We start from the raw sequence: 15586 nt of genomic DNA on the forward strand, positions 1-15586 counted from the left end.
GCCCTCTGCTTCGATCCTCATTCCGTTTGGGAATGAGGATGAAGCAGGAGGGTAAGTAGCCGGGCCTTCTGACACACTTCCGGTGATGTCAGGGGGTGTGGCCTTCTGTCACTTCCGGTGATGTCAGGGGGCGTGGCATATGCAAATAAGTTATGCTAATGAGTTATGCTAATGAGCTCCGGCAGCTCTTTTTCTACAACAAGACCCCTGGTTCTTATATATTTACAGAACTGGTTTACAAAACTTCAAATATGAACTGACTTAATCTTTCAAGATATCACTGCAGACATCACTGATAAACACTAAGAGTTGTGATCGACGATATGCCAATAAAGGTATACGAATACGAATATTAAGAATTTCTAAATTATTTCTGACATGTGTCAGAACTTTTTGGCACAAATCTAGTTGCACAGAAATTCAGTAGTTCCTGTTACAGATGGATTTGTATGTTTTTATAACAATGCAGGTTTGTCATGTTTCAAGTTTGTGATGAAACAGGAAGTTACACTTCCATGGCAGGAAGTTGGAATTTTCACTACCCAGATGGGAGAGGAAGAGCAATTATCAACACAGATAAACCATCTTTTTGTCTTCCTGTCACTGCCTCTGACCCTTTCAGGGATGGGGGAGAACCTCAGACATATTTCCAGTCTAAATATTAGACTCTAATGCCTTTCTCTTGTCAGGGTTTTCTGCACAGTGCCCATTGAGCACGAAGCGTTTCACATTTACTTTGGAAAGGATTGGTTCAAAGCACCCTTGGAGGAAATTTTGAATTTGTACCCTAAGTTCCAATTGGCCCAGTAAGAGAACTCCCCCAACCAGAGGGAAACATGTAAATGAGGGATGTGGTTAACATGCACAGTGGCTGAGTGGGGAACACAAACCTTTGATCCACCTCTCAATACTGACATGCAGCACTTGGACAAAGAGCTGGGAGCGGGCAGCCAGTGTCAGGGTAATCTCCACAGTGCCTTCATGGTAAAAGCCTCGTTTACAAGTGTCTCTCAACATAAGATCTATAGAAAGTTCCCTGATAATATATCCTTCATATTAGACCATTGGGTCCATATTCAAAACCATTCTACGGCATTAGCAAACATGCAATTTTACCTGAGCTCCTATTGAACTGGTCAGCTTGAAGATATAGAGGACAATATCCAAAAATGGCTGTAAGAAAAGATTTCATATTAAACTTCATGGACAAAGAAAGGATAGTACACAGTTAAAAAGACCCCACTTCAAGTGTGTACTTTTTCCTTAACCAACTACTATGCTCTGCAATGAACACAGCTAAACCTTGACAGTACAACGCAATACTACAATAAGTGAATTAGAAACTGTATTAATAATCACAGCAAAATGTACATAGATTAGACTTTTTTGGTTCTATTTATAAAACTAATTTATATGACCAATTAAGATAAGGCAATAATGCCTATCACTCTACCTAGTCAACCTTTACATATGTCTACTGCCCAATATACAATTACAATAAGAAAAAACCCTGATCTTTAAGCATGAGAGCAACATTTGGAGAACACCATACAGCTGAGATGTTGTTTGATGGACAAGATGCTGTAAGTTACAAACGTGAGGCTGCAATAGGTTTGCCAGGTCCTTCTTCGTCCCTGGCGGAGGACTTTGGGGGTTGTTTCTGGAGGGAGTGAGGACGTCCCCAACACTTGTACTCTAAGTAGCGAATTTGCCACTTGGAGTTCAGGCACCCCTCCCCACTTCTTGCTCAAAATATTTAAAGAGACCCGTTAAAAGCTTTGAGCAAGAAGAGGGGAGGCGCACGCCTGAATTCCAAGTGGCAAATTTGATGGGCCATGTGCTCCCACTGGTTAGCTGGAGGGCCCTTTAAATCTTGTAGAAGGGGAGGGAGACGTGTGGACGCCATGGTCATTGCTGGGGGTGGGGCTTCCTTGCCAGCCAACTGGTCGGCGGCAGGCAAGAACCCCCCAAATTGGGGGCTCCCCTACCCCACCTGGGGACCGGCATCTCTAGGCTGCAAGCCACTAACTGCACTTGCAAGATTATCAGTGCAACTTGAGCAGAGTCACACTCTTCTAAGGCCTGTTAAAATCAAACAGACTTAGAAGGGTGCAACTCTACTTAAGACTGCACTTTGAGGAACTTATCGGTAATAGCTGGTGGACACCAAAGTCAAATTTGTCGTGCAGTGCAAACATACAGGCTGAGCTCCTCTTTGATGTGGATGACTCAGCTCATTATAGATTGCCCCATGACCTGGATTCATGCTTAGAGGCAAACAGTTATGCTTTTACATTTTAGCTGTCAATATACGCCACCCCTCTACATTTTAAAGTAATGTTTAATAATACAAAATGGGAAAACATTTGTAAAAAGAAAAGTTTATTGAAAACAAAAACTTACCTTGCTAAGATTTGAATACAGATCTACTATACTGTTACAAAACTTTTCTACATCCTGTGTAAGCAGCTGATCAGGATTAGCTATTCTGTTGTCTAGATTTCCCATTTTGTAGTAAGTGTAAGTCCTAAAAGGCCAGGAAATCAGCAGTTTAGACAATTTTACTTCATTATCCATTAAAACTAATCAATGGTACTAAAAACACCTTAGCACATGGCTTATGGGTGTTTGCCGTTTATGTTAGTATTTTAGTTTAACATTAAGTTATTGAACATTAAAAATATTAATCACTTACTGGAGATACTGCTCATAAAGGTACTTGGTGAGTCGTACACGGAAACACAACTTAAGTTCATTTAGCCCATACTTCAAAAAGTTATTTACTAGGGAAATCTACAAAGAACAGTAACACAGTAAGACACATATGAAAACAGCTATTTGAAGAATACAAAGCATCAGTAGGCATGCAAAATCTAAATTGCAAAAATAAATAAATAAATAAATCCCACTTTAGGTTAGACTGGATTGCATAGTCCAAATTGTGAAGTCAGAAAGTGAATACTTTCTTTTTCAGGAAGCATTTTCAAGATTGAAGCTTTTAAAATGTTTGATTTTAGATTTTTTAGATGGAGAGGAAGATGGCACATACTACTGCTGAATGTTAAGCGACTACCAAGAGGCTATTTAAGTCACTGAACTTAACTTGTCACCAAGTTCATGAAATGTAGCTGTCCTGATTTAAGCCTAATCAGATCAGGGGAATTTAATTCTGCCAGGTTGAAAGGCATGTCTGTCTTTGCCTGACTAAAACATCTTTGCCTGACTATGCTTTCTTCTAACCCATTAAAGTCAATGTGCTTAGAAGGATATGGCTGTTTAGAACTGCACTGTCTTTTTTAATATCTCCAATTGAATGTAAAAAAGGGCACAGTATTAAGGATATTTTATAATATAGCAGTAGTGTCAGAGGTCTATAACGACTTCTCAGATATCAGACTTAATGATGCACTTTTTACTTCAGCTTGAAACCAGAAGTATGCGTTTTCAAGATGTTGTGGCATTTATAGCCTACACCAGGGGTCCCCAACCTTTTAAAGCTTGTAGGCACCTTTGGAATTCTGACACAGGAAAGTAGGAACAACTACAAAATGGTTGCCACACGAGGTGTAGCCAACTACAAAATGGCTGCCACAAGAGGCAGAACCTACCAGAAAGTGTCAGGGAGCAAGGTCATGCAGGTCAAATATAACTCTATGAACTTTTCAACATTTCAGGCAGAAGCTCTGTTTAACAGGATGCCTTTTAAAATGAATATATAGCTTAAAAACAATATGCATATACAAAGCTTAACTTCTGTCACACAGTGAAGATCCTTATGCTGTGGAGACAGCTGCTCCTTAAAAAAATCTACATAGCCAATCAGATCTCCAATGGCTAATCAGAAGTCCTGAAGGATAAAAATCATTTATAGCCTACACCAGGGGTTCCCAACCTTTTAAAGCTTGCAGGCACCTTTGGAATTCTGACACAGGAAAGTAGGCACAACTACAAAATGGTTGCCACATGAGGTGTAGCCAACCACAAAATGGCTGCCACAAGAGGCAGAACCTACCAGAAAGTGTCAGGGAGCAAGGTCATGCAGGTCACATATAACTCTAATATGAACTTTTCAACATTTCAGGCAGAAGCTTTGTTTAACAGGATGCCTTTTAAAATGAATATATAGCTTAAAAACAATATGCATATACAAAGCTTAACTTCTGTCACACAGTGAAGATCCTTATGCTGTGGAGACAGCTGCTCCTTAAAAAAATCTACATAGCCAATCAGATCTCCAATGGCTAATCAGAAGTCCTGAAGGATAAAAATCCCACCTGGCCCCACTTACTTTCTAAAAACATTTGGCGAGCGCCCAGGGGCACAATCAAATAAATAATAATAATAATAAATACGTTTCCCCCATTTAAATCTAATGGACCAAATTCTGATTGACACCAATGGCAACACAAGGCTGAAACATCAGAGAACAGTCAACTACTTTATTGTACGGTACGGAAGGTAACGTAATATGGGTAAGGGAAAGGCTTCTACCTGTTTTTATACTTCATTGGAGGTCAATGATGACCCCAAATGCATATAAGAGAAAAAAGGGTATTTCAAAACATTTTTAAAAGCTCAACTGAAATGTTGGGACTGGTATTTTCGAATTACTTTTACCAAAGGAACAGCTAGATGAGTCCAGTGACACCTAAGGGACCAACAAGATTTTCAGGATATAAGCTTTTGAGACTCAAAGGTCCCGAAGGCTTATACCCCCCAAATCTTGTGAGCCTCTAAGGTGCTACTGGACTCAAATCTAGTTATTCTACTGCAGACTAATACGTCTACGCTTGGAAGGGATGTCAACAACAAAAAGCACCACTTACAGCAGGCATGGCAGCGATGAAGTTGAACAAGTACCTCTTGAAATCTTTCCTGCTGCGGCCAATGATAGCACTGCAAACCACCACATGCAAAATGTTAGTGGCAAGAGAAGCAAGTCCTACCCAGCAATGTTTTCCAAAATGAGGCAGGTTTAGGACAAACACAGAAAAAGAAAGTTCAAAGAAAGCAGCAGGACCCCTTTCCCAGTATATAGGCATTACAGATGTGTTCTCACATCTGCTGGCAAAGTGGCAGCCAGTGTAATGAAGCCCACCCACTTCTCATTGTAGTTCTATACACAATGAACTACAGAAGCTGCTTATATCTAGAAACCTTTGGTCCTCCAAATATTGTTATCTAGCTCTAAAGCAGGCACCATATGTTACAAATAAGGGCTGTTACCCAATAATACAACAGCCTCAAGTCATATCATATTCGCTTGCTCTAAAGTCTTGTTCAACTCAAATTCTATAGTGTTGTTATCAATGAACTGGATCCCACAGATCCATCCCACTAAGCACCTTTTACTAGTAGAAGAGTAACTTGTTTCAGGGGAATGTGTTGCTCTTAGCAGAAGAGATCCACTGGATTCAACCCATTATATACACTACCCTGCCCTCATTCCACATCAGTAGCTTCTGCTAGTGGGGGCAGAGAAGTACAAGGATACCCGGACACGGGGTAAGATTAACTAGCTGTTATAGAGGGGAAAGGTGAGGGGAAAGGTAGGACTATACACAGAAAACTGGCTTTCAGAAATATTCATACGAATGCCTCTGGCCTCAGTGAATATAAACATTTTTGGAAAATGGGATTAAAATTGAAAAAGGGCTGTATCAAAATGTAGAGGGGGGGGGAGCATATACATTAAACTGGGGAAGACTGAAGATGGATAGAAAAACAATAGCAACTTCTTAAAAAAATTAGCTTAGGAGGGTTGACACCACCTCTCCACCCAGGACGAGGTCTAACCTCTGTTAATCCCTCACAGCAAACTGTTGATATAGAACAGGAACTGATGAAATTTATTCTCTTTGGGCTCTTTTAAACCAAGTTGGACAACAACATTTGTAGAGAAACCTAGCTAAAAAAAAATTCTTAAGAAGAGGTGGAAAGCAAAAGGGAAGGTCACCCATGCCATTCAGTACAATCTGTATGAACGTACATTCTGAAGCAATTGAAATGAGAATGAAAGCTACAGTAGAACTGGAGGCTGTGCAATTTAGTTGAAACTGTTCAAACTAAATCTTTGAAGGCATAAACCACTGGAGATGAGTAAATTGCTTCAGTTATGCATCAGTTACGAGCATAAGTATAGTAGATGCATGCTTATATTTACAGTATTTGTTTACCAGTGGAATGGAAACTATAAATTTAATCATGTATTTCTTGAATAGTGAGATATCCCTGCTTACGATCGCACTGCAAGAAAAAAAAGTGTATAATTCAACACCTCTGCTACTGACTCTGTAACCACATTATTGTACAGTATTTATTTTATTATATTCAATTTATATCCCACTCTCCTCAAAACAAGTACATAAGTGAAAAGCAATTACTACTGTAGAAAAATGAGCAAGAGAACAAAATACGTAGGATAAGAAGAATAAAGTCAATTGGCGTTTTGTATATTATTTTTACATATGGGGTTCAATCCAGACTAGATTTTCCCCTAATGGAAGAGGAGGCGTCATTCCCTTCAACTTTGCCCTTCGTGCTGCAGGATCCCAAATTTGCCCCTCATGCCGTTCTTGAGGATCCCGTTCCCCAGAAGCAGCATTTTGGCAAGATCAATGGACTGCAGTGGGAGGCTAGAAAGTTCTTTGCCACCGAAAGAAGAAAATTTAATCTGGATCCAAACCAAGAACACAGCAATATTGCAAGCATACTGAAGCAGTGATCAAAAATGCAATCGTTCTTAAAACATTTCTAAAAATCTATTTACAAGCTCCCAAACAAACGTCAAGAGTATATCTCATTTAAAAATACCACCATCATCACAGCCTAATTCTCTGGATATCACTCCTGCTCACAAAAGTACATTGCATTTATAAAGTACATTCCTTAGAAATAAAATAAATTTGATTATGGGTGCCCGGCTGCACCATTTTGGTTTCATTCAACTAGTGACAGATGCAGCTATACTGCCTTTTTTGCATCTACACCAAGTAGTATCCTTTTTTTTTTTGCAGTCTTTATCTTTTGGTATTGGATCACAAAATACAATATTCAACATAGATAGATCAATGGTGGAAAAAGACAAATGACACTTACCTCTCAATAACTGTTCCATTTTGAATCATCCAAATGTCACAGTATGTACGAAGTATCAGCGTTAAGGCAATTAGTATCAAATAACCTGTCTAAGTGACATGAGAGGACAGAGTTTAGAGATTTAAACTGCATCGCTTAAATTCGTTAACATGCTCTACAGAAAGTTTACGGACTTCGCTAAATCACAAATGAATTACCATTACAATTCAAGGACAGGTTTCCACCCAGCCTTTCCTGTTTCCTTGAGCATGTTGCAGACACCGCCCCCACTTGCCAACTACAAGTGCTTCCTATCTAAGCCACTGGAACAATGCCAGGAAGCCATGCCCCACACTGAAAAAAACCCCATTCATTCCATTCAGCATTTCAATTGAGTATAAGTCTGTAGAGGTGCTACGGGAAAGGGCTGAGCCATGCTGTGCAATAGCCATGTAACTCCTGGGCATAATCAGTTGGATAGACTTTTAAAATCTTCCCTTCTTCCTTATACAAGTCAAACAAACATTAAAAATCTTATACATTTTTCTCGGTATATAGGCAAAGCACAGACAGTTTAATTCATCTTCATTGAAGTGGCTGTATAGGCTGAATAGTCTATAATTGCATTTAATATTGGAGTATCTTCTTCCATGCAGGCTTGTAAATGTTGGCTGCTGGTGGATTAAACAAACAGCTAAAAAGAGACTCTTAAACTGAGTTAGAAAAACAAACAAAAAACTACCAGACAAAAGCGCTGCAATATGCTGCAATATGTCTATCCATTCTGTGTTTCACAATATTGACAGCACTCCCATAATTTATCATTATTCTGAGTTTATTTCAGGTCACCTGCCTAAATTAAACAATCTATCCTTACTGAAGATTAAGGAATGGAACAGGAGCTATTTGATAAAAATGGCACTGACAACCAATGTGATTTTCATAAATGACAGCAAAGAGCAACATAATTTGAAAGGCTGAGAGTTCTTCATTATGTGGCTTACCTCTTTACAAAATGTTCTAGGGACCATTATTTTAAGAATGCGACATATTCTTCCAACAAAAACTCTGTCTACCATTGCTCGATCTTTCTTGATTTCTCTCTGCACAGGACAAGATTACACGAGACAATATTTTAGTTTTCACTATGTTAGTCTGCTAGAACATTTACACCATTTACACATTGTATTTGTTTACTAGGTTTAACAGGGCTGAGCCGCTGTATGTGATCTGTGAACAGCTATTAGATTCCTTTCCTTTTAAGAAAAAAGACAGGCGTACTTTGATTCTTCAAAGTGGGCACTGAGTGTCTTCAAAGTGGGCATCAGTTGTCTTGAAATATTATTACTATACCAGGCTTAGGGTTGCCAAGTTGAAATTTCTGTTTACCGGGGGGACTCCCGCGCCGCGGCTGGAGTTTTCCCTCGGATGACAGTGGCCCCGCCCCCGGCGTGGTCGCGACACTTCCAGGTGACGCACACGTCGGGGTGGGGTTCCCCCCGGGGCGGGGAACAGGCAATAGTAAAAAGCTGAAGGGGAAGCATAAGAAAGTCAAATACCTAGAGCAGGGGTGTCAAACATAAGGCCCGGGGGCTGGATCAGGCCCGTACAGGGTTCTTATGCGGCCCGTGAGCAACTGATGCAAGAGAGGGAGTGCTGGGGGGGAATGGGCAGAGCCACACCATTATGACTTTAGCACAGAACAATCTCGCCTGCACCAATCCAACACTGTGGGAGCAATCTGCCCAGCATGACACTGCTGCCTCTCTGGTCCGCTTCTGTGGGTTTTCCTCTGCACCCCCCTCCCACCTCATGGGGCCGTGCAGTGAGGACACACCAACTCGGAGCTTACCAGCTGCTGTTTCTATCTCCGGTACCTGGCATTACATCTTATGGCACACATGGCTCGGCCCGACAAAGTGATATTTATGTCAGATCTGGCCCTTGTAACAAATGAGTTTGACACCCCTGACCTAGAGAATACTTGGAAACTATTTAAAATCACACTAATTGAGCCCAAACAGAACACATTCCACAGGTTAGGAAAGGCACTGCTAAATCTAAAAGAAGGCCTATGTGGCTAACAATGCATGTCAAGGAAGCGATAAGAATCAAAGAAGTTTCTTTTAAAAAGTGGAAGATCTGCCTCGATGTATTAAACAGGAAGGACTACAGGCTCTGGCAAAAGAAATGTAAGTCAATAGTTAGGCAAGCAAAAAGATTTTGAGGAGTGGGTTGCCAAAAGCATCAAGATAAACAATAAACATTTTTAAAAATATATCCAGAGCAGGAAACCAACCAGAAGAAATGGGGCCTTTCGATAGCAAAAGAATAAGAAATTGCCAGAGGAAGATGAGGAGACGGTGAAGCTCAATGGCTTTTTTGCTTCTGTGGTTCACTATGGAAAGCGTGGGGCACAAACCCATGCCAGAGCCCCTATTTTCAGGAAGGGAGTCTGAAGAACTGAGTCAAATTAATATGACTAGAGATTAAATTCTAGACTTATGGGGGGAATTAAAAACTGATAAGTCTCCAGGTCCTGATAGCATACACCCAAGAGTTCTTAAGCAATTCAGATGTGAGATCATTGATCTACTAACCCATATAAGTAACCTATCACTAAATTTAGCCACTGTACCAGAAGGCTGGAGAATGGCAATTGTGATACCAATTTATAAAAAAAGGGATTCAAAGGGGAACCAGTAAATTACAGGCCAATCAGCGTAACATCTGTCCCAGGCAAATTAGTAGAAACTGTAACCAAAGATAGAATTGTTAGGCACACAGAGGGACAATGCCTGCTGAGGTAAAATCAGCATGGCTTCTGCAAAGAGAAGTCTTGCCTCACCAATCTTTTGGAGTTCTTTGAGAAAGTGAACAAGCATGTAGACAATGGTGACCTGGTAGACATTATATACGTGGACTTTCAAAACGCTTTTGACAAGGTACCTCACCAAAGATTCCTGAGTAAATTTAGCAGTTATGGGATAAGAGGGCAGGTTCTCTTATGTATTAAAACCTCTAAATAACAGGAAGCAAAGAGAAAGAATAAATGGACTGTTTTCACAATGGATGGAAGTAAGCATTGGGATCCCACAAGGATCAGTACTGGGGGCAGTACTATTTAATTTATTCATATATGATCTGGAACTAGGGGGAGTAGTATATTGGCCAAGTTTGCAGATGACACAAAATTATTCAGAATGGTGAAAACCAAGGCTGACTGTGAAGAGCTCCAAGAGGACCTCCACAAACTGGGTGAGTGGGTGACAATGTGGCAAATGAACTTCAATGTTGGTAAGTGTAAGGTGATGCAAATTATAAAAAAAAATTCCCAACTTCAAGTATAAACTAATGGGGTCTGACCTTGCTGAGACTGACAGGGAAAACACCTGTCTTGGGGTTGGGGTTGTAGTGGATAGCTCAATGAAAGTGTCAACCCAATGTGCTGAAGTAGTGGAAAAGACAAACTCTTACATTAGGGATTAGGAAAGGGACTGGGAATAAAACGGGCAATATGCTGAGGTTACAGAACATTCCAGAAGATAAAGATGAAGATGTAAAAAAAAAATGACTAAAAGTTTGGCAACATATTTGGAAAAGGAGAGTACTCAAGATATCTTGGATGAGATAGACGTGGCCTATAGAATGCACTCAACTTATGCGAGAAGAAACAAAATGCCCAGAGAAATCCATGTGAGATTCCACAAAAAAGTTATGAAAGATACCATCTTAAAAACTGCAAGTAAAAAGAGACTCCATGTACAAGACAGAAATCCCAATTTTGAAGGAAATTCCATGGAGAGTGAGAGAAAAGAGAAGAAGTTACTCCCTACTGGAAAGACTACTAAGAGAGAATAGAATCACCTACAGATGCCTGCTTCCTGAAGGTATCCTCTTCACCTTTCAAAGTAAAAGATACAGAATAAACTCGATATTTAAAGTAGAAGATTTTCTAAAAAAATATGGAGTAGATTTGGGAGCCAAAGAAGAAGAGGAACAAGAGGAACAGGAGGAAAAGGAAGAAGAGGATCAGCAGGATAAAGGTGCAATAGGACCCAAAGTTGAGAAGATAAGGAAAAAGGCTAAGGAAATACCACGTATCATAATAACAAGGCTACAACAAAAGAATAGAACTGGAACCAAAGACAAAAACACACACTAAAGATGGATAGGAAGACGATAAAAATAATTTCCATTAATGTCAACGGATTGAAATGCTCCACAAAAAAAAGAAACATTTCAACAAATTAAGAAGATGCACGTAGATGTAGTATGTTTACAAGAAACCTATATTAAATACTCAGATAAAAAATTATTTAGAAGCAAAAAAAATTGGAACTCTTTTTGGGTCAGCGGACAGACAAGGAAAAAAGAGAGGAGTGGCTACATATGTAAAAGAACATTTACATCCAGAATTGACATATGAATCATAAGATGGAAGAGTTGTGATAGTTAGAATACAGAGGCCAGCTAAAACGCTGATTGTCAATGTATATGCTACAAACCAACAAGAGGAAGAATTTTTTAAGGTCTTACAGAAAATTTTGTTAACCAAACTTATGAGGAACTATGTATTATTGGAGATTACAATACAGTATTTGATAAAAGTCTGGACAGACTTACAACTGACAGAACAGCACACGTTAGTGGATGCCTGGAGAATCAGAAATATCAACAAAAAAGAATATACTTTTTTTTCAGCAAGACCTAAATCATGATCAAGACTGGACATGGCATGGCTATCAACCAATATGGTAAATGTTATCATAGATGCAGAAATTCTCCCATTGACATTTGCAGATCATAATCCTTTGCTTCTAACTTCTGCAAAGAGAAGTCTTGCCTGTGGAAAAACAGATGGACAATGAATCTATGGTTATTAAAAGACAGAATTTATTATGAGATCCAAAGAAGAATTTCAAGAATTTTTAAGGCAAATACTCAACCAGAGTCTTCCCAAGATATAATTTGGGATGCTTTTAAAGCCTATGTGAGAGGATGGTTCATTAGACAAATGAAAAAGAAGTAGAAATTCAGCCAGATTGAAGAACAAATTAAACAAGAGGAACTAAAGATGCATTCTGAACCTACAACAGAACAGTTTAGAGTAAAGATTAAGAATCTTCAACAACAACTCAACTGTATGCTGATGCAAGAAATAGCAAAGAAAATAATGTATGCAAAACAAAACTATTTTGAAAATGCTAATAAACCTGCCAGATGATTAGCATAGAACCTACGGAAACAAGCAGAAAAGAAACACATAAAATCTTTAAAAAATAAAAAAGGTGAAGAGAAAAATACTCTTAAAGAAATAAAGGACATTGTAGAAAGGTTTTATAGCAACCTGTACTTAAAAGCAAGCTCCAATCAAGAACAGATTAGAGATTTTTTTACAAAAACATAACAAAAAGGAATTCACAGAAGACCAAAGGAAAAATTTCAAATGGTCCAATTTCCTTCTCAGAAATAATAGAGGCTATTAAAAAACAGAAGAAGAAAACTCCAGGTCCAGATGTTCTACCTGCAGAATTTTACCAGATATTTGAAGATCAAATAGTACTACCATTGAAGAATACAATTCAAAATATATTTGAACAAAAGAAATTACCAGAGTCATGGAATCAAGCACTGATTACATCCTTATTAATAAAAGCGATTTGGGGTGGCCACATAAAATGCACTCCCTCAGCCATTGGCCTGTCAGGGCCTCAGTAAATGCGCTCCCTCAGCCATTGGCCTGTCAGCGCCTCGGTCCCACCCACAGACCCACCAACCAGCCTCTTGCCCACAGTCTGCGAGGAGCTGCCGGCGACGATGGATGCTTCTCCCAGGGGGACCAACTGGCCTCAGGGACGGGGGAGACAGCCGCACTGTGCTCCCCTGGGCTGTGTGGCCTGCCTCAGGTAGTCCGCGGGACCTCCTTCTAGGGAGACGAGCAGGAGAAGGCTCCCAGAGTCCCCTCCCGCCCCTTCCTGGCCCACTCACAAGGGCCTGTGAGGGAGCATTTCAAAGCCTCCCCTTCCTTCTCTTGCCCGCACGCCCATACGGACGAGCAGGAGAAGACTCCCAGAGCCCCCTCCTGCCCCTTCCTGGCCTGCTTGCTAAGGCATGCGAGCCGGGAAGGGCCCAGGAGGGAGCAGGGGGGCATTTCGAGGACTCCTCCTCCTTGCTCCTGCCCGCCCACCGAGATGGATGAGCAGGAGAAGGCTCCCAGAGCCCCCTTCCACCCCTTCCTGGCTTGCTTGCCAGGGCATGTGAGCTGGGAAGGGCCCGGGAGGGAGTGGGGAGGCATTTCAAACCCTCCCCTTCCTTCTCCTACCCACATGCCCAGACGGACGAGCAGGAGAAGGCTCCCAGAGCCCCCTCCCACCCCTTCCTGGCCTGCTCACCGGGGCAGGTGAGGCAGGGGGGCTTTTCAAGGCCTCCCCCTTGCTTCTCCTGCCCGCCCGCCGAGGCGCGTCACCAGGACCCCACACTTGCCCAGGCCCTCTTTCTAGACCCTGTTGCATTCATCTCCACAACGGGGCTTTCTCCTAGTTAATACATAAAGCGGAAACAGAGGAAAGTGAAATTAAAAACTATCAACCAATCTCTCTTCTTAATGTAGACTATAAAATTTATGCATCCATTTTAGCAAACAGACTGAAAAAGGTCTTGTCTAAAATAATTCATCAGGATCAATCAGGATCCTTGCCAAAGAGACAAATGAGAAATAATGTGAGAACCATTCTGAATGTATTAGAATTTTTTGAAGCACACCCTGATAAACAAATGGCACTATTCTTTTTGGATGCGGAAAAGGCCTTTGACAATCTTAATTGGTCTTTTATGTTGGAGCAACTGGTAACCTGGAAATGTGGAGAATATTTTTACACTATGGTAAAAGCAATATACACAATACAATCAGCAAGAATTATAGTGAACGGGGACCTCACACGAAATATTAATATTGGAAAAGGTACAAGACAAGGATGCCCATTATCCCCGCTTTTATTCATCTTTGCTTTGGAATAACTGAATAATATTATTAGAGAAGATGGTGAGATCAAGGGACTCAGACTCAAAGGAGAAGAGTATAAACTACAAGCATTTGCTGATGATTTGGTATTTATATTAGAAGATCCCCAGAAATCAATAGTTCAACTTCTACAAGTAATAAAAGAATATGGTTTGTATGCTGGCCTGAAAATAAACTTAAAAAAACCAAAACTATTGTTAAAAATTGCACTAAAGAGCAAGAACAAGTTATACAAAATGTTTTAGAAATGGAAGCAGGAAAAAAAAGCAAATATTTAGGTATAATAACCAACAAATACGGCTCACTGTATAAAGATAACTACATGCAGTTATTGGTAGAAATCAAAAGGGATCTAGAAAGCTGGAAGCATATGCAATTATTATTTATGGGAAGAATAGCAACAGTTAAGATGAGTATCTTACCCAGATTGATCTTCCTGTTTCAGACAATTCCAATTATAAAAGAGCAAAAATATTTTAAAGAGCTAGAAAAGTTGACAAGAAAATTCATATGGGAATGGAAGAAGCTAAGAATTAAGCTAAAATTATTGCAAGATTCTAAGGAAAGAGGTTTGCATTACCAGATTGGAAATTATATTATAAAGTGGCTGCACTTTATTTTTTTTAAATAATTCTTCATTGTTTAATTTTATAAAACATTCCATCACCAACACCACCCATATGCGACCTCCAGGCAATTGTTGTTGTTGTTCAGTCGCACAGTCGAGTCCGACTCTTCGCGACCCCATGGACCAGATCACGCCAGGCCTTCCTGTCTTCTGCCGTCCTCTGAAGTTGGCTCAATTTCATGTTCGTTGCATCGATGACACTGTCTAACCATCTCATCCTTTGCCGTCCCCGTCTTCTTTGACCTTCAATCTTTCCCAGCATCAGGGTCTTCTCCAGTGAGTGCTCCCTTCTCATTTGGTGGCCAAAGTATTTGAGCTTCAGTTTCATTATCTGGCCTTCCAGGGAACAGTCAGGGTTGATTTCTTTTAGGATTGATTGATTTCATCTTCTTGCAGTCCAAGGGACTCTCAAAAGTCTTCTCCAGCACCATAGTTCAAAAGAATCTATTCTTTGGCACTCAGCCTTCCTTATAGTCCAACTCTCTTCTTTGGTGCTCGGCCTTCCTTATAGTCCAACTCTCGCAGCCATACATGACTACTGGGAATACCATTGCTTTGACCATGCGGACTTTTGTTGGCAGGGTGATGTCTCTACTTTTTATCATGCTGTTTAGGTTCGCCATCGCTTTCCTCCCAAGGAGCAGGCGTCTTTTAATTTCATGGCTGCTGTCACAGTCTGTGGTGATCTGGGATCCCAGGAACGTGAAGTCTGTCACTACTTCCACGACTTCCCCTTCTATTTGCCAAGGAGTGATGGGGCTGGATGTCATGATCTTAGTTTTTTTGATGTTGAGCTTCAAGCCCACTATTGCGCTTCTCTTTTATTCTGAGCGAGCAAGAGGCTCTTTAGGTCCTCC

The 15586-nt window shown here is 40.5% G+C and overlaps 1 protein-coding gene across 1 annotated transcript in view; it reads right to left on the reverse strand.

The window, feature by feature from the left end:
• Nucleotides 1-15586, reverse strand: part of ABCD3 (ATP binding cassette subfamily D member 3) — a 68999-nt gene that overhangs the window by 15793 nt on the left and 37620 nt on the right. Inside the window, exons 5-10 of the mRNA XM_015413324.1 lie at nt 8082-8180; nt 7099-7187; nt 4827-4896; nt 2696-2793; nt 2404-2527; nt 1117-1173 (exon numbers count right to left, since the gene is read on the reverse strand). Coding sequence (XP_015268810.1) covers nt 1117-1173; nt 2404-2527; nt 2696-2793; nt 4827-4896; nt 7099-7187; nt 8082-8180 — 537 coding nt within the window. The remainder of the gene's footprint in view (nt 1-1116; nt 1174-2403; nt 2528-2695; nt 2794-4826; nt 4897-7098; nt 7188-8081; nt 8181-15586) is intronic.

Source organism: Gekko japonicus, unplaced genomic scaffold (assembly GCF_001447785.1).
Source record: "Gekko japonicus isolate JY-2015 unplaced genomic scaffold, Gekko_japonicus_V1.1 scaffold70, whole genome shotgun sequence".
NCBI classification, from domain to species: domain Eukaryota; kingdom Metazoa; phylum Chordata; class Lepidosauria; order Squamata; family Gekkonidae; genus Gekko; species Gekko japonicus.